Below are 20,319 nucleotides of genomic sequence, written 5' to 3'. Positions count from 1 at the left end.
ATGGAATTGATGAATTCAGAAAGTTCTTCTTAATTCATTAAAGCATATTGATCCTTGAAATGGTTTATTAAGCTCCATAAGTTAGATAGATACTTAAATGCACATAAATTTAATCTAAAATTTGGAGTTTTCACTTATTTAGTCATCTCCTCACACCTTTTACCCTTTTCCTTATTAAGCTCAATTGCTATAGTTCCCTGTGGCCTCTACATCAAAGTTTTATAATGTCACTTATTCAGCAGATGAGGACAGTTCCTTTGGTCTCTATTGATGAAAGCTCAGGAGCTCCCCAGGGCCCCTCAGGGTGTGACTTACCTTTTATTTATATATTTATTTTTACCTTTTTTATTGTATAACATAATATATATACAAAGCAAAGAAAGAAAAAAGCACTCTTCAACAAGTAGTTACAGGACAGATTTCAGAGTTTGTCATGGGTTACCATAACATCATCTCAGATTTTTCCTTCTAGCTGCTCCAGAGCAATGGAGGCTAGAAGGAATATATATATGTTTATCATTGCGATTGACTTTTTTTGTGTAAAAAAACCCATATATACAAAAAAGCAACAAATTTCAAAGCACAGCGCAACAATTAGTTATAAAACAGATTTCAAAGTTTGGTATGGGTTACAATTCCACATTTTAGGTTTTAATTTCTAGCTGCTGTAAGCTACTGGAGACTAAAAGAAATACCAATGTAATGATTCGCACTCATACTCATTTGTTAAACTTGACCTTCTCTGTATAACTTCACCATCACCTTTGATCTTTCTCCCACTCTTTAGGGGTATTTGGGCTATGCCCATTCTAACTTTTTCATATTGGAAGGGACTGTCAATAAAATGGGGTTCAGAGACGGAACTAGCTGATGTTCTGGAGAGGCTGGGCCTTCTAGGTGTCAGGACTTATCTGGTCAAGGGACCCATCTGAAGGTTGTGGGTTTCTGGAAAGTTATCCTAGTGCATGGAACCTTTGTAGAATCTTCTATATTGACGTAGGTATTCTTTAGAATTGGCAGGAATGGTTTTGGTTGGGGGTTGGCAGGTTATGACAGGTAGCAATGTCTAACTGAAGATTGCATAAAAGCAACCTCCAGAGTAGCTTCTCAACTCTATTTGAACTATCTCAGCCACTGATACCTTATTTTTCACACTTCTTCTCAGCCTTTTGGTCAGGATGGCATTGTTGATACCATGGTGCCAGGGCCAGACTCATCCCTAGGGTGACTTACCTTTTAATCTGTTCCTCATACATTTGCTTCTGTGTTTCCATTTCCCTTTGTAGCTCCTGTACCACCCTCTGCAAAGATTCATGTTCCTCTTCTCCAGAGTCCTTTCCTTCGGGCCCAGCTTCAGAATTTGGGCTGGCAAGTGCATCTCCTTTGGAATCGCAGGCTTGGAAAGAGGGGGCACCTGCCTCGCCCCTGGGGGACCCCAGGTGGGCAGGGACATTATCGTAGGTGGAAGTCCTCTGGGAGTCAGTAGAGTGGTGCATGTCTTGAGACAGTGTCCTCCTGTGCCCTTCCCCTGCTTTCACCTCTGCAGAAGGAGACCAGAACTCGTTTTTAAAGATCTCCACTTTGTTGTTGTTGGCGCCTTGCAAAGCAGAAGTCAAAAAGCATTTCCGGTTTGGGAGCGTTTGAGTCCTTTTTCGCGATTGCAACTTCCAGTCTCCTAACTTTTCCCTAGGGGACTTGTTGCTCTCCTCCAGCCACCCTTCCCTCGGCTGTGGTCCCGTGGGACTGGTGGTACTCGAGTCACTGGTCTAGAAGAAAAGAAAAGAAAGAAGAAATGGCCCGACTGTTATATGGATCTTTGCCACTCATGTGTCTTGCTCCCAAGATAAGAACTATAGACATCAAAAACAAACAAACAAACAAAAACACAACTCTTGGCTGCACACCTAAGTCCTAACTATAAGACCATTTCTCAATTTCCCACATTCGTTGCTTATCTGTGTGATGTTTTTTCAAGAGGATATTGCACTTATGGGAACTCAGGCTCTGGAGGTGACTTGCTGGCTAAAAGTGATGGTGTGTGATGAAAAGGGTCCTAAACTAGGGTTCCTTTATCATTTTAGAATGGGGGAGACCTTTCTAATTGATTCAAAAATCCAGAAGTCATAAAAGAAAAGATTGACAAACTCAACCCACATAACAAAAAATAAGAAATAGAGTAAAATAAAGAAAATGAATAAACCCATGTTAAATCAAAATACAAATGATAAACCGGCAAACATATTTGCAGTGCATTTCACAGACAACAAGTTACTCTCCCAAATATATAAAGTTCATTTAAAAATCGTGACAAAAATAACCAACCACCACTGGAAAAGATACAAGACCAGACAGTATACAGAGAAAAAAAAGAGAAAAGAAAAGAAACTGGCCCTTAAACATAACATATTAAAACTCTCATAACTGAAATTAAAATCAAAATTATTTAAATATGAGCTCTCAACCATCAGATGGACAAAACCCCCAAATCTGATGATATACTCTGTTGGTGAAACTGTCAGGAAACAGGTTGTTTCATGCATTGCCTGTGGGGGTACAAAGTGGCACAACCTCTATTTAACAATTCTTTTTCAAAATTACACATTAAAAATCCACTTACTCTCTGACTCAGCAATCCTATTCTGCAAATTTTTCCCAGAAATACATTTGCACAAGTACAAATTGATGCATAACCAAGGTCATTCATTGCAGTCTTGTTTGTAGTACAAAGGATTGAAAACCTCCTGTCCATCTGTAGAGCGTGGGCAAATAGATTATGGTACATGCACAGCATCTACACCTGCCAAAAACACAAGGTTGTGTGCAGTTGCTGTCTATGTACTGACCTGAAAAAATATCCAGGGTATACCATTAAGTAGAAAAAAAATCAAGATATGGAAAAATATGTGTGTGCATGCATGCATGTGTGGAGAAAGAGAGAAAGACAGAGATACACATATCATGTTACATTTTGAGTAAAAGGAGAAGCAAATAACACATTCTATAGGCTTCTAGTTGCATAAAGGAATACCAGGAGGATAAATAAGAAATTAGTACAGGCAGGGAGGAATGGGGTGGATGAGAGCAGAGGAGGGAGAAAAACTTAGCTATTAATTTGATTTTTTGAACCATGCATATGCATTACATATTTTTAAATTATACAGAATCATATATATTTTAAATTATACAAAAAAGACAAAGAAAAAAGAAAAAAAGAGAGACTTAAATGTGAAATCAGTAAACCAGAGCTCAAGCTCTCCCTCTAAATTCAGGCCAAGCCCTCAGTCTTGGGTTTGTCCCTATGAAACTTATCCCTGCAAAAAATAGACTAAACCTACTTAAAATTAGGTCTAACAGTCACCTCCAGAGAACCGCTTTTGTTGCTCAGATGTGGCCTCTCTCTCTCTCAGCCAACACAGCAAGCAAACTCACTGCCTACCTCCTCTCTACGTGGGACACGACTCCCAGGGGTGTAAATCTCCCTGGCAATGTGGGACAGAAATCCTAGAATGAGCTGGGATGAGTATCAAGGGATTGAGAAAACCTTCTCGACTGAAAGGGGGAAGAGAGAAATGAGACAAAATAAAGTGTCAGTGGCTGAGAGATTTCAGAGTCAAGAGGTTATTTTGGAGGTTATTCTTATGCATTATATAGTATCCCCTTTTTAGTTTATAGCATATTAGAGTGGCTAGAGGGAAGCGCCTGAAACTGTAGAGCTGTATTCCAGAAGCCATGTTTCTTGAAGATGATTGTATAACGATACAGCTTTCGCAATGTAACTGTGATTGTGAGAACCTTGCATCTGATGCTCCTTTTTATCTATGGTATGGACAAATGAGTAAAAAATATGGATAAGAAATAAAAAAATAATAGGGGGAATAAAGGTTAAAATAAATTGAGTAGACTGAAATACTAGTGGTCAATGAGAGGGAGGGGTAAGGGGTATGGCATGTATGAGTTCTTTCTTTTTATTTTCTTCTGCTGGAGAGATGCGAATGTTAAAAAAAATGACCATGGTGATGAATACGCAGCTATGTGATGAAAAAAGAGCTGTCCCTCCTGCCCTCTAAGCCTTCTAGGTGATTGCCTGTCTCAGCAATCCCATATGGAGTGGGGTGCTTGGGCCTTGATGTGAGAACTAAATCCAAGGCCCAGTCTCCTTTTTTTAAAAGACATTTGAAGCCCATTTATTTTCATATAATAACAGATGTGGGAAAGGGGGGAAAGATGGAAAAAAAGAATTTTTTTTCCTACTTTTCCTTTAAAATTTTTAACTAGCCTGGAATCATGGCACTTTAATGGAAAAGGAAGAGAAGACTAGGAGTCAAGGGGTCACTAGTTAGTCGTTCTGTGACCTTAGGCATGTGAACCCTTCCTGAGCCTCAGTCCCTAATCCATAGATTGAGGAAGTCAGGGCTGCCCTTGCCTCCCTCAAGGAGTTGTTTAAGGATAACATTAAAGCACATTTATATATTTCTTTTTCTATGTATAACGTAAAATTAAATTATGATATTAAATATATTACATCAATCTGAAAAACTGAAACTTTGAATAACAGTTTTATAAATATAGCAAAAATGTTATAATAAAATTTCAACATCATTATGAACCAAGACTTTGTAACACATAAATATTGGATTTACTTATTTGCCTTGATATCATTTTTTTTTTTTACTTTTTTTTATTGTATAGTACAACATATATACAAAGCAAAGAAAGAAAAAAGCAATAGTTTCAAAGCCCTCTTCAACAAGTAATTACAGGACAGATCCCAGAATTTGTCATGGGTTACCATACAATCCTCTCAGATTTTTCCTTCTAACTGCTCCTGATTATAGGAGGCTAGAAAGCTTAAATATTTTTTTATCATCATGATCAATTTTTCCTTATTTTTTTTGGTGAAAAATAACATTTATACAAAAAAGTAATAAATTTCAAAGCACAGTACCACAATTAGTTGTAGAACATATTTCAGAATTTGACATGTGTTACAATTTCACCATTTTAGGTTTTTACTTTCAGCTGCTCTAAGATACTGGAGACTAAAAGAGAGATCAATTTAATGATCCATAATTCATATTCATTTGTTAAACCCAACCTTCTCTGTATAACTCCACCACCACCTTTGATCTTTCCATTCCTCTCTTTAGGGATGTTTGGGCTATGGCCATTCTACCATTTTCATATTGGAAGGGGCTATCACTAATATGCGGTAGGGAGATGGAACTATCTGATGTTCTGGAGAGGCTGGGCCCTCTAGGTTTCAGGACTTATCTGGACCAGGGACCCATCTGGAGGTTGTAGGTTTCTGGAAAGTTACTCGAGTGCCTGGAACCCTTGTGGAATCTTATAAATTGCCCTAGGTGTTCTTTAGGATTGGCTGGAATGGTCCTGGTTGGGGTTGGCAGGTTATGATAGGTAGCAAGGTCTACCTGAAGCTTGCATGAGAGCAACCTCCAGAGCAGCCTCTCGACTCTATTTGAACTCTGCCACTGATATTTTATCAGTTACACTTCTTTTCCCTCTTTTGGAATTGTTGACCCCACAGTGCCAGGGCCAGACTCATCCCTGAGAGTCCTCTCCCTTGTTACGAGGGAGACTTTCCCCCCCAGTGCCCTTCTTTTAAAGGCATGAATTCTTCAGGTGTATTTGTCAGTCTTCAAACCCTAACATTCCGTTGGTCAACCTTCAGCACTGACAACCCAGTCTCACAGTTCTGCTTTGGTGACATGATTTGCGAAACGAAATGTGGCTTTTCTTTCTCCAGTTCCCTTTCCTAGGGGGGCTGGCCAAGCCCGTTCATTAACAGGCTAGTTACCTGGTCACCTGGGGCCAATGACCATCGTCTCCGAGCCTCCCATCCTCAACCACCCAGTGTGAATGATACACACTGCCCTCCAGAGTTCTGGTGAGGACTGCTCAGGTGGTTTATTTACACTGCAGAGCAGCTCTGCTGTCCCCCAGCAGACAGCAAACAGTAACTACCTGTCAAATGAGCAATGGCTACTCTCAATGTTCTCATTAGATGAATTATGAGCATTTTCTACATTTTAGTATGTTCTAGAAACATAGGGTGTTAGTCAGAGGTGTTCTGTAAAGACAGATCCCATCTAAGAAAACCACAACTATGACCACTACCTACCTTTATTTTCAATACTTTTTTAGTCATCCTCAGAACTGGCAGTGCTATAGGTAACTTAAGTTACCTGGTCAACCAGAAGTCTTAAATTCATTTCTTGGCCCCACATAAAGAAGCAAGCTGCAACATAAAGTTTGCATGTTCTTTGTACAAATATTTGTCCTATAAGTATATAAAAATATTTGACCTTTGTAAATTATTGCCCTCGAATAGTCTAAATTTCAGAGTCTGCAGAGTTTTGTACACTGGGGACGTGAGCCCCAATCCTTAAATACAAACAAGGGCGCTGACATTGCTGCAACTGATTATCAGGGAATGAGAAATATTACACGAACATATCACATATTCTCAGAAAGAAATCATGTTTCATGGGTGACAGGAAATCATGTCTCTTCAGATTCTCACCCATAATTTTCAACAACTGTCACAAAACATTTAAAACGTGGTATATAAATGCTTCCCCATTGAATGTCCCCCGACTGCATTAGAAAGAGTTTCTCATTCAGAGGGGGGCTTCAGCGAGAGCCCCTGTTGCTCAGTCACTGGGTGACTGGTTCACTTGCCATGATTCCCACCTCTAGGGTTCTAACAGAAACTCAAAGAAAGAGGCTTTCAAGAGGTATCCAAATGAGTTTGTGCCAGTTGTGCCCTCTGCCACCTGAAGTGGCCACCCCTGAGCAGCCCTTACATGGAATCATCCATACTAAAAGAAGAGAGAGGGAAAGAGGAGGGCTCTCGGCACCTTACCGTGCTACTGAAGCTGTCTGTCCGAGAACCTGATGGGTCCTCAGTGGCATCCCAGCCCACAGAGCTACGTGCCACTGGAGGCTTCTTAGAGTTGTTTTTCTGGGCAGGGGGTGACAGGGGTGCATCCTTGGACTTGGGGAAGAGAACTTCATGGTCTCGGATCATCATGGTCATCACCCTTTGGATCTGAGGAGTCCCTGGAAGAAAGAAGAAAGGCACTTGTAGCATCAGTCCCCAAGAGGAAGGGAAGACAGCCTGCAAAGTCTTCGACTTGCGTGGCGTCTCCAAACCTGGCTCTAAAGCAAAGGGCCCCAAAGAACCCCATAGCTGACATGAGAAGTTACTTTGCTCCTCATTGAAACCTTCACAATTCCTTGGGGTGGGGGTTTGTGCTATGAAAAAGACAGGATGGAAGAAGAATATAGGAGTGGGATGAAAGAGGGAGCTGTTAAGGGTTATTTGGGGCTTACATCTGCTGAAGCAGTCTTTGATGAGGAAAGACAGTCATAAAACAGAAGGGAGAAGAGAGAGACATCTTTCTGTCCTAATGTGCTCCCCAACATGACAGTCAACTTTCTTACCAGATATGTGGACACTGAATATGTGCCAGGCATACTCCCTCCATGCCACGGCAAGCATCAGTACTTTATGCCAAGACTTTGCTTACTGGGCTTCAGAAGCCTTTTCAATATAGCTTTACAGGCAACATTTGTGTGAGCTAGTTTATCAAACGAAACCTGTTTTACTCTCTAACTGGAAGTATTTAAAAGTAGTAAAAGACTAAGAAATGCTAGTGAACCATTTCATGCTGGCCTCCTATACTATGTAGTCATTGGGCAAATTTTTTAACATCTCAGCTTAAATGTACACTGGAAAATGGACATAATTCCGGCCCTGCCTGCCTCAAAGGGCAATTATAAAAGATTTAGGTAAGCCCATTAGCTGAAAATGTTTGCTTAACTGTAGAGTCACACAAAAACGCCACAGAGTGGGGTTGTCACAATTGTCAGGGTGCCCACAGGGTGGCCGTACCTCTCATGATCACAGCAGGGTCTTCCACCTTCGACCTGATGAGATTCACACCAATCACAGTGGCCAGGTTGTCCACACTCATCTTGTTAACAGCGCAGTTCAGTTGGATCTCATGTAGGAACCTGCAAGCAGCCAAGAAATCCCACAAGGGAAAACAGGAAGCTCTTCATGGGTACGCACAAAATCTCGGCAATGGAGCCCAACTATTTCCTCATGGTCTCTGGTGCTGGGACCAGCCTGCCCCTACCCACAAAAGTTTAACTTGGACCTAAAAGATCCAAAACCAGGAAAGGAAAAGAAAGAAAGAGGGGGCCTCCCAGCTGCTGGTCAGGGTGAGGGGATGGGGGATTCACGTCATCAGGTGCAGGGACCAGACAGGAACTAAAAGACAGAAAGCACTGGAAGAAGGTATTTGACTGCTTCCTTGTCCAGCTTATACAGGCTCACTTCCCAGGTTCTCAGCTCCCAAACCACCCCAAAAAAGAGAGTCTGCCCTCACACCCACCCTCTAATTAGAGCATCAAGCATCTCTAATGCTCAGCAGCTGCCTAACAATAATAATGAATTTTTACTACAATTCTACCTATTTGAGGAATGCAGCTTTCAGACTCACTGTAAAAAAACAAGCAAACAACAACAAAAAACCTGAACAAATCAGCACAGGGACTTCTAAATAGTCTTTCTGGAATTTGTTTTCAAATAGATAGACTGATGCAGCATAAAATTCCAAACACAGAGAAATTATTAAATAAATGGTGGTGTGTCCACATAATGAAACATTATTAAATATTTTACAGTCATTCTCATATTTTATGACATAAGGAAATGCTCATGATAAATCATTAAGCCAATAAAAGCAGGATTTAACCACATGTATCTATATCATCTATATCTATATATATGGAAAGATTCAAATTTGTAACCATAGAAAGTGTTTCTACATATTCATAATGCTGTTATGCAATGATCTATCAAAAAGAGAGAAATATCCAGAAGGAACCAGGCCCTAGCATTAACTGTAATTATCTGTGGATGAGGGAGTGTGAGTAATTTTTATGTTCTTATTTATAAACTGCTATAGTTTCCCAGTTTCCAAATAAAAAAGCATGTATTACTTTTATAATCTGGAAACCACAACAAATTATTAGAAAAAAAAATTAAGTCAAATTTCAGCTCCATCTGGCATGTAGGTTCAGGCCTTCAGTCAGACAGATGTGAATTAATCCACTTGCTAGCTTTGCCACAAGAATGACACACAACAGACTCTTAGAAAGGGATGAAGGGAAATAAAAAGAGAGGCCTTGAATGTTGTGGGGTGCTAAGTCCTGACCCAGTCAGGAAGATGGGAGAGAATTCTAGAAACATTATAAGAATTTAGGTTCTCTTGCTTGTCCCGGGACTCAGGCCAGTGCTGAAGCAGACCTAAAGAGGGAGACATGTTCACTTTGTGTGCCCGCCAGCTTTTTAAGGACCCTTGAAATTATCTTATGGAAACAGGAAGCCTCAGTGCCGTGTAAATAGAATTGACCTTCCCCAAACCCTGCCGGGATCTGAGCCAGAATCTCTGAGCTCGCACAGACATCCCCCTCACCCCCTAAGGGCTTCTTTCTCTGCATGGCTGAAAGCTGTCACTTTGGAGCCCACACCAGGGAACGCTCACCTGCAGATGTAGCTCAGGAGGCTGTAGTTGTCACGAGGAAGTGTGGAGAGTTGCTTCATCAGCTCCTGCTGAGCCTGGGAAGAGACCATTAACACAGGGAAATGAGCCTGTCCCTTTAGCAGCAAAGGGCAGACCCGAGAATGCAGTGGGTATAACTGCATGAAAATAACATTTTGGCAGTCACGTCTGCTCCCATAGCTTTTTTATATAACTTTTTCCTTTATATATAGCTTTTTTTATTTTGAAATAACTATAAACTCACAAGAAGTTGCAAAAAATAGTATAGAAAGGCTCGTAGTTTTTGTATAGCATGTTCGCCTACAATTATGTAAGAGTGATGTAACGATTTCCCCTGAGGTACATGGCCATCCTCAGGCCTGAGCAGCGGCTTGTCACACAACCCCACATAAACACACCCTTCGGCCAGGTGAGCCCTCCTGCCACAACTCTGTGCTGCCTCTCTGCGTTCAGTTTCTGCTGCCCAGGGAGGGCCTACTTCACTTGGAGCTTTTTTCCTCTTCAGTTTCATCAAATGAACTCTTCGCCAAGGTTGCAATAGACTCAGCTCTCCCGATTACCTCCCCTGCCACGTAGTCACTGGTGAGAAAGGCCTTGGTCCCTTGTCCAAGATGTGCGAGGCCATGCACGGTGAGATTGAAAATGTTGGTAAAAGCAACTAAAAACACAGTGAGGACGTTCAGGGGTCAAGGAGGGGCGGCCCCGGTAGGGCAGTATCCGCCTGCCTTAAAACGGAGGGGCGAGACACCACCTGAGACAGGGAACTTTTTACTTGACTTTTAAATTTCATCCCACATATTCTCATAAGTTTCACAAGTGTGAGCTGATTATACCTGCATAAATTAAGATACTCCGTATCTTCACATCACCCCACCCCACCCCACCCCCAAACTTCAGAAATGACAGGCAAAATATCCTGTAACAGATCACGCCACCTGAATTTTTGCTTTTAAATTGGTTACAATAGCTCTAGCATGTTAGATGAATCATTATTAGTCTCTTCCTCATTTTGAAATATAGAATGACCTTTCTCCTTGTGCCAGGATCTAACTCAAATCATGATCCCGCTCTGAGGGTTCCTAACCTGAGGCTCTCTACTTTCAGAACAGAAAGTTCCAGGACTGCGTTTTTTTTTTCTTGAACAGTCCTAAGGCACTATTTCCTTATCCATTTTTTTAAAAATAGATAACATAAACCTCCCCTTAAATGAATAATTTTTAGAACTCACTCATCTGTATCATATTTCTTGGTCCTCAAAATAATCATGGGTATAGCAGACATTATTATGACAATCATCTACATTTCTACTGTCCATTGCAATGGCCACCTGCCACATACAGCTCTTCAAATTTAAATAAGTTAAACTAAATAAAATTAAGGTTTGTTTCCTTGTTGCACTAGCCACCTCTCAAGTTCACAGTTGTCCTGCGAGGCTAGGTGTTGTTATCCTATTGGACAATGCAGATACGTAACAGGTCTACCATCATGGAACATTCTATTAATCTAAGAAAGTAAACTGAGTTTCATAGAAGATGCCACATCTGCCTAACGTTATACTGCAGGAGAATTTCAAAGTCAAAATTAAATCCAAGTCTCCATCCACTACAAGTTTTTCTGCACATAACTTGCCAGAGAGAACTTTTAACATAGTGATAAAAATGAGCCTACTTAGGAAGGAAAATTGGACTCCCATATCAACAGTGAAACACAAATGCAAAGTGTTCATGGGCCATTTGGTTTTACGAATCTTGTTTGAAAGTCACGAAGGTTTTACTGTTGTGAGTCAGGTCTTACTGGTTTCTTCCGTTGGTTTGTTTCATTATCATGACTCCAGTGTGGTGTTTGTTGTCTGTGAAGTCCTCCTGGAAGCAACCTGTATAGGACCAAAGATCCTGCAGGTGACCCCAACCCACCCACAACTGTAGCTGAAGAGAACAAAGGAAAGCTCCCTGTCCTTCTTTCTAGCATGCACATGACTCATGCCACTGCCCCTGACACTTGCTGTCATCACAGAAGTTGAGTAGTCCAGCTGGTGCCTGCCTGCTGGGCTGGTTAGTCTGCCCTCATAACCAAGCAGCTCTCAGCAAGTTCATGCTCTTAAAACCGACCTCAGAAGTGTCCTCTTTCTCCCAGGACTTTAAAAATGATGCTGAAAACTCTGATCAAAGTCCAGTTCTTTACTGAACTGTTACGTCTCGTGCAGGCTGTGGGTTTGCCAGGCACCATGATTGCTGAGGAATTTCCACGTTGACACTGTGTTTCACTAAACGGTATCAGAACAGGTTTCGGGAAACCCATGACTTTCCTCCCGAGCAGGATGACTAACGAATGAGATACATACCTTCGTCTCATCCGCACTCATGAGCTGCCCGCAGAGCAGGAAGCCCTCATACTGGCTCCAGGGAACCACCGGCTCCGGGAGGTCTCGGAGATAGAGTTTTAACAGGGAGGCCACCGTGTGCACATCTGTGTCTCTGAAAGGTAATAAGCAAGCTCTTTGAATAGAAAATTCCAGGTCTCTCTTCATTTCCACCCAGTGATCCACTGAATGAAGCTCAGGTTCCAAAGGGAAGTTTTTCAGAGGAATAGAGTCTGGTACAGATGTATAGATCAAAACATTTTAGTGAACCCACTCTTGTGGAATAGCTATCCCTAACACATCTCTCTCTCTCTTTAACCCATCTGCCTCAAAGGTAAGTTCTAGGTCCACTTTTTTCATTAACTTTTCTTCAACTCTTTTAGTCTTTATTGATGTTTTCTTTCTCCAAGTCACCTGATTTAGCATTCTCTAAATTATTCTCTCAATTTTCATGTGTTAGCTTCTTTGTATTCATAGTTCATTGATCTCTTTAATTCCTCAGAGTACTTAGAATAATTCTGGGAGTCATTCAGCCCTTTACTCAATCATTCATTCAATCAACAAGCACTGAGGGTTTCCTAGGAGGAAGATGCTGTGCCAGGCACAGTCATAAGTCCAAGGGGCCTCGGGGACTCACTGAGCCACAAAACTGTGTGGGTCAAAAACATTACCAGGTCAGTGCAATAGTGTGTGCCAAGTACCATGATAGTGGATGGCCAGGACCCAGGTGTATATGGAAGTATGGAGAAAGGGTAGCCCAGACTTGGGAAGCAAGAGCAGACTCCTCAAGTGAGATCTGAAAAACGATGAGTTACATAAGAAAAGAGTGACTGCATGGGGCAGACAGATTGTGTATCAGTCTGGAGGATGACAGAGGACTATTTTCTGCAGGAATTGAGACATCACTGCATATAAGCACCCAAGTGACTGAAAGAGACACAGCTCTTCAGCTTGGTCTTTCCGGCTTACAGCAGGGGGTCGGCACACCACGACCCATGAGCCAAATCCGGGTTAGGAGCTAAGATGCTTTTTACATTTTTTAATGATTGAAAAGAAAATCAGAAGAAGAATACATTTCATGACAATGACATGTGAGGAAAACGACATGAAATTCGTATTTCAGTGTTCCTAAATCAAGCTTCCCAGGAATACAGCCATGTCCACGCATTCATGTAGATACTGGCTGCTTTCGGACCATAAAAGTGGAGTTGAGGAGTTGCGACAAAGACCGTATGTGTGAAATATTTAATAGATGGACCTTGAAGAAAAAACTTGCTGACCCCTGGCTTTCAGGACGATTGCACTCACACTGCAGCCGTACAAGAGCAAAGAAATCAGAAAATACCAAGTACTTGAAGGTTACTAGTGAAGGAATACTTATTCCTTCATATCCAGGAAGATGGCATCCTAGGCGATGCGGTGTTTAGAAAAGCTGGGACATATTAGCAGACCATCTGAGTGTCTCTTGGGATTCGGAATATAAAATAGGTGGAGTGCCAATGCCTGCTGTAGGAGGGCAGGGAGGGAATTTAAGCAGGAGGAGGGGAAGGGAGGCATTTGAGGCAGCGGAAATAACACCGGGGCTTGACTGCAGGGTTCCAACTCAGCTTTACGTGTATTTTTTACTTTTGTTTTCAATTGTAGCCTATCTCCTGAAAAAACTTCCGCTTTCTGCAGTTTATTAATTCTCTACCTCAAAGGGAGAACTCAGGCTGGCACAGAGCCCCGGCTCTGCTCCACCACTGCCCTCAGGACATTTGGGCTGGGAACCATTCCCTTAATGTGGGGATTCTGGAAAATCCTTCCCTGTTGAGTCACTATCTAAATATACCCCTGGCAAAGCCAGGCAGGGAAAAGATTCCCTGTCAATATGAACTTCTTGAGAAGTTCTCCAGAAAGTGGCAGAAAGACAACCGATTGACAATTTGTAGGGGTGGCATTCTTTTTGGAGCCCCTGGATCACTCATTCCAAACCCAAAACTCCAGTTTGACGGGGGCCTCTCTTTCACCGGATATCCAATTACACTCCTCAAATCCTCTCAGTTCTCCATGGTCATGTGACCCCCCTCTAAAGCCCTCCCCCACTTTCACTGCCCTTTTTCAGAGTCCCTCATCATCTTCTACCAGGAACACTGCCCTGCCCTCACACAGGTCTCCCTGCTCTGGTGACATTCCCCTGAGTCTCTCAAAACACACCCATAGAAGGAACGAAGAAAACATAGAATTTGAGAGGAGCAAAACAACATAAACTACAAGTTATCAATCTGGACCTTTTGGAGAAACACAACACAAACAACCATAAAGACAAACTACTAGATAATTTAATCAAAAGAAACTGAGATAGCAAAAATATCCAATACCTGCAAAGAGAGAGAGATTATAACCACAGATGTAGTATAGGTATTTTTAAGTTACGGTAAAAGAACTCGATCAGCTATATATGAGTCATTTTAGAAAACTGAAGCCTCTGGAAAACTTCCCAGTTCATTCTACCAGGTGAAGACAGTTCTGTTAATCCCTGCCTCCTACTTTGCCTGGCTAACTCCTAATGTTTTTGCTTTTGTTTTTTTGAGGGGGGCGGTTTCTCAGTTTAAATGTCACTTTCTTCTTAAATTCACTAGACCATGTTAAAATCCCACGTTCTAAGGTCATAGTACCCTCTACGTTTATATTTTAGCAACAACACAATGGAAACTGTGTAGTTATTTCTGTACATTTTTGGTATAATGCCTGTGTCCCCACTGGAATAGGACTGACTCAGATGTCATTCTTTTGGTCTAAGTTTCCAGCATGATTTTTTCTGAGTTTTCTGTTCTTCCAATCCAACCGAACCCTTTTAAATGATATTGATATATATGTATATATTTTAAAGCTCGAAGACTGAGAGCAAGCCGGGAGCCAGGTAACTTCTTAATTCCTCACGTGACCCGCCAGGGAGTGGCCAATAGCCCACAGATGGGTCTGCTGACCCTTCCCTTGTGCAGTGATGTTTATAAGGTGCACGTCTGTAGGTCTGTTTGTCACAGAAATATAGATGTAACAGGAAGTGCACAGGCTTGTCCCGTACAAGCTTGACAGAATTTTAGTTCATATTTGCACTATTTTATGAGAACCAGACACACCTGCACCAGAACCTCACCAAATTATAGCCCTTCCATGCCCTTTCATCCTAGGGAGGCATCTGAGGAACATATGATGGAATCAAGCTCTTAGGTCTTCACAATTTTCCCAGGATCAGTCCAACTTCTCAGTCCTATATAAGTTTGTATGGAACTTCAACCTTTGGAAACTGGGCAGAATTCAGTCCTGGTTATTAAATCAGGGCTTATTGACAGTTAATTTGAAAGAGAAGTCTTTCTTATGCCACCGTGACGAGTGAGGGCAAGGCAGCCAAGGGTGAATGTTACACAGTAAGCAAGGGGTGCACAATGCTGGGCTGGGGGCTGGGGGCTGGGATTGTACTAGCTAAGCCCCACAGAGAAGGAAACCTTGGCTGGGGGGCTGGAGAAGGTGGGGTGGAAGGAGGAGGGGAGCGATGGGAAGGAATGCCACTTCACCTGTCATGCCCAAATAGGGCTTGAAAACCCCCACAGAGGAATGCCCCAGGCTGAGGAGGTGTCAGTATATGCTCTTTCCTAAAGGACTCAGAACTAAATTTAGAAATATGCTGGTACTGTGGTCTCTCCAGCCAATAAAAAGTGCTGGGTCTAGCCACTTCTGCAAACCTGAGACAGACCAGTGTGGACCCTTGGGTATAGCTTTCATGTGATCTCTACCACATCTGAGTCCGTTTGTACAGCCAGCTCAGCTTTCCTGAGATGTTCCTTATCCGTCCCAGTGGGTGGGCCTTGCACCGGGCCCCATCTATTTCCCCTTCCCTGCATGTCTCTAGCCCCTGTAACCTAAACATCTCTTGAATCTGCCTAAGGCTCTAATTCTTGTCCAGACCATCTCTCCCATAACATATCAACATATTCTCCTAACCGTGTCCCAAGCTCCTTAATTCTGAATTATAAACCAAACAAAAATCTCTTTCTACTGGGAGACAGGGCTCTTGGAAACATTGTTGCAAGCTCCAGAGCTCAACTGGAACGGATAATTCCTCTTAACAAGCAATACAGAGATGGGGACAGAGATCAGAGCATGGAGGGGGACAGCGCACCTGTCAAAAGAGGGCCGCTCCCCGGCATCAAATGCATCTCTCAGCTGCTTCACCAGGTTGTCCTGCCCAGGCAGGCGGAAAATGCCCTCCTCGTGCAGGCCATGCTCCCGGATGAACTCTGCACACTTTTCCACCAGGATGGGCACGAGGTGGGAACCAAATTTCTGTTCATAGGCCACAGTCTCATCCAAGCGTTGCCCAAACACCGCTGGAAAGAGAACAAAAAAGCAGGACTTGCCCATCATTCTGAATCTTCTTGGAAGAAATGGTACGTCAAAATGCTTTGCTTACCTCTTCATTTTCTGCATCATTTGTGACCTCAATGTTTTTAATGCAACAATACTAAATAAAATGGGGAAGACAAATCACCCTGAGACAAAGGCTGTAAATTGGGGGTAGTGCCTGTCAGTCTTTCTCTATTGACCCACATTTTTCACATATTTACACCAACAGTTCACTCTTCCTGAGCACTTGTCATGTGTTAGGAATTGCATTAAACATTTTGCAAAACTTTTTTTTTTCATTTAATTTTGACAACAGCCAATAGGTAAGTGGCATGCCCATCTCACTGTTAAAGACACTGAGTCTTGGCGTGAGCTTACCAGGTCAGGGAGAATTCAAGATCAGGTAGTAAACTCAAGAGAATCTGAGCTCAACCACAGCAGCAAACCTTGAATTCTGCTTATTTCATATAGCATTAAAGCACAATAGCCTATCTCATGCCATATTAAACCACTGCAGCATTTATAATAATTTAGTTTTTTTACTATTATAAACCGAGCCTTAAGCAAACATGTTCATTTGCCTAGCAGAGTTTCTAGGCACCATGCATAACTTCTAATTAATTGCTTAGTTAATTAACATGCTGGCGGCTGAACATAAAGCTCGTTCTTAGAATTTCTTCTTTGAGGAGATTTCCCACAGGTAGAATTACTGGGTCAAGTGGTAGGAACATGTTTATGACATGATGACATGCAAATTGCTTTCCAAAACTATCTTTCCCAAATTGCACAGCCTCCAGCAAAGCATGTACAGACCAGCTCCGCCCAGCCTCACCAACTCTGGGCTCTATCATCTGCCCAGCCTAGTGGTGTAACAAGGTTAGTTTGTAAATCAGAGGACAGTCTTGGCTGCGGCTCTCCCAAGAGCCCCTGTGATCCTCATTTCTCATGACCAGCGTTCTCAGAAGACAGCTCCCGGCTGCGGCTCTGTCCTGCCTGAACTTCCCTGTGACTGGTTAGGGCTCTGCTGCACTGGAAGCTTCAATCTGTAGGATATTGGTCCTCAAAGTCCTTTGGTTATCCCCACACTTCTCTCTCTCTGTCCCCTATGCCTAGTCAGTCTTTAACCTAGATTCCACCTGGAAAGAGCTATCCTGAGCTCTTGAATGCACTGTGCCCTCTCCACCCCCACCCCCTGGTATCCTCTCCTACCTACCATTGCTGCACTGCCTTCTCTCTAACACCTTCCTGTGACTCCTGCTACCTACCTGTCTGAACCAATGTTCTGACAGCTTTCTGCAACCCTGTTTTTAATAGTCATCCACTTTTTCCCCAGTGGCCACAGCAGTGCTTTTCAAATTGCCCCTCAAGGCCCTGGGGAAGCCCCCACATCATGTGAGGTGCTGGGAAGTGAGGGCAGCTGGATCCAGGAGGAATTGAGCAGGGGGGCCTCTGAGACCACCTCATGCTCCCATCCAGACCTGCTGGGCTCCTGACTGTTTTGCTTATTGCATTTCAGTGGGACTTGATTTGATGAAATATTGTCTGGGACTAAAGTTCAAAACCTGGCACTAGACAGTCCTTAAGTGGGCATTTATTCTGACACCCTCCTTCATGTCAAGTGCCCTAGGACAGTCTCTTCTGATGATCTGGTCTGGTCTCCTCCCCCTTCACTGTCTACTGGATTCAATTTGTCTTCCTCAGCCCTCCTCAAATTCATCGTCTCATCAGGCCTTGCCTGACTCCCAGACTGAGTGACTTCTTCCCAACCCTGAGCGATGAGAAACAATTAGAGAATGCCAATAATCTTACAGAATTGGGTTTCTACTTATCTGTGAAGTGATATGGATATTTTCACTAAATCGGAAGGATGTGTGGAAATGATCTGACTTAAAGCAAAGACCAGATGGCACGTGTAAATTCCCCTTGAGGGTCCGGGCAGGAAGCACCTCAAAGGGAAAAGCAGATGCTTTCCAGGGCAGCTGAAACTTGGGTGCAAGGGCCCCAGTGGACCTCAGTAGGAAAGAAGCCTCCACTTCATTTCTTATTCACTTCTTAACCCATAGCAATCCAGTTTAACTGCCTGCGTCCCTTAAATAGGTGGTTATGATGTGCACAGAGAAGTCGGTGCTTTCAAATATGAGCTCCATTTGTGAGGTTCCAGGGCCAATGCTCCATCATGGAGGTGATGTAGAACCAAGCTACTTCTCACACCCTTCTGTATAGCTAATCCTCCAACTTTTCTCCTCATCTGAGTCTGCCAGCTTTGTTCTATGCTACTGTCAATTCCTCACAGGCTCCACAGACCATCATTTTGATGTCACTCTCACCTGTAGGCATATTTCCCAAGACTCCTTTGTCCTTTGACACACCCACTCCTCTAACTCCCACTGTCCTCTCCATTCTTTCACTCAGGGCCCTGAGAGTTACTAGGGAACAGAGCATAAATATTTCAAGGAAAACTGATATTTTCAATATCTGCAGGAATTTCACCAGATCTTCACCACTCCCTTGGAACTCATCAACCATTTCTTCCCCTCTCTGTCTCAGCAGGGGACCTCATCTCCTCTTTCATCTGCTTCCCAAAATGGCGGCTGTCATGAGTGAGCTTCCTCAGCCCCAGCACTCACTTCTCCCATTTTCATGCCTGCCTGTGTACCTGTCTCCGCTCAGGGAAACAAGGGGTCCTGTGCTTTCCTCTAAGATGATGCTTTCCTAAACTTTGGGTCCCAACCAATCCTTCCACCTCTTCCAGGACTTTGCTCCTTCTTTTTTATATCTTAAACTTTTGTTTTTTTATTGAAAGAGCTCACATGAGTTTAAGTTTTATCCAATTTATTAAAGAAAAACTCTTACCCCAGCTCTCATGCAAACAACTGATACTTGCCGTTCTTCTCTTCACCAACACACTCACAGAAAAGCATGTCAACTTCTGGAAAGAGTTATCCAAACTCAGCCTCTACTTCACTTCTCATTCATTTCTCAACCCATCGCAGTCTGTTTTCCTCAGCTTGCTTCTTTCCATTGAACTTGTTCATTCACATTTCCAGTGTCTTTCTAATTGACCTGTGTTCATTCCACACCTGAATTATCTCTGAGACTCTGACAGCATAGACTCTCCTTCCTCCTCAAAACTTTCTTCCTCTGTGGCTTCCACAAAATCATTTATTCTCATTCTACTTCCATCTCCCTGGTTCCTTTGCAGTTTTCTTTGCTGTGCCCCTTCCTCTATCAGCTCCTTTATTTTCATTTCCTAGAATTTCAATTCAGACTTCTTTCTTTTTCACTCTACACATTCTCCTTGGGAAAGCTCATATGATTCCACGGATTTGGGGCATCCCCTACAAACTGATGACTTATAATGTTTCATATCTAGTCTGGGTCTCTCTCTCTCTCCTATCATCTCTAGCTCTAGCTCTTGCTCTTCTGTCTATTTCTATCTCTGCTCTAGTTTCATAATTCCTATGTCTAATGGCAATTCTTTCAGTGTCTTCTCAAATCTTACTCTCACCCCATGCCCTGCCCTCTGTTCTTCCTGCAGTCTTCCTTGTGAGTGAGAACGTTTCAATCAGTCAAGTAGCAGGCACTCTGCTGGGTACTGAGAATATAAAGTCATTAACACAATGTACCTGTGGTCACCTAGACCAGTTAGCAAAAGTGTGAGCCTTAGAACCACCCATAACACTCCTCTTTCATCCAAATAGACCAGTGCAATCCAAGGAGTCTTTAAATCAGCTCTTCTCTATCCTCACTGCTACTGTCTAAATTATTTTAATGATTTCCTTTACAGCTTTGTGTCTTGCAAATTCCTTTCACTGGAATTCACAAAATCATGCAAGAAATGCAGACTGAGCATCTGCCATGGATCAAGCCCTTTGGTAGCTAGAAGTCATGACAGAATGAAAGATGGTCTTTGCTCCTGAAAATTCTCAAGCTAATGTCCTCCTCTCTACTTGCCACCTAGAAGCCTTATCTTCATTCAAG

The 20,319-nt window shown here is 42.6% G+C and overlaps 1 protein-coding gene across 4 annotated transcripts in view; it reads right to left on the bottom strand.

Annotated features, from left to right (window-relative positions):
* Positions 1-20,319, bottom strand: part of ARHGAP25 (Rho GTPase activating protein 25) — a 102,003-nt gene that overhangs the window by 4,074 nt on the left and 77,610 nt on the right. For all 4 annotated transcript variants that reach the window (XM_077134440.1, XM_077134439.1, XM_077134441.1 and 1 more), the window contains 6 exons: positions 16,115-16,322; positions 11,935-12,067; positions 9,576-9,649; positions 7,916-8,037; positions 6,884-7,080; positions 1,234-1,766 (listed from right to left, as the gene is read on the bottom strand). In XM_077134440.1, the coding sequence (XP_076990555.1) occupies positions 1,234-1,766; positions 6,884-7,080; positions 7,916-8,037; positions 9,576-9,649; positions 11,935-12,067; positions 16,115-16,322 (1,267 nt within the window). The remainder of the gene's footprint in view (positions 1-1,233; positions 1,767-6,883; positions 7,081-7,915; positions 8,038-9,575; positions 9,650-11,934; positions 12,068-16,114; positions 16,323-20,319) is intronic.

Source organism: Tamandua tetradactyla, chromosome 17 (genome assembly GCF_023851605.1).
Source record: "Tamandua tetradactyla isolate mTamTet1 chromosome 17, mTamTet1.pri, whole genome shotgun sequence".
Taxonomy (NCBI): Eukaryota; Metazoa; Chordata; class Mammalia; order Pilosa; family Myrmecophagidae; genus Tamandua; species Tamandua tetradactyla.
This window is presented reverse-complemented; position numbering and strand designations above follow the sequence as displayed.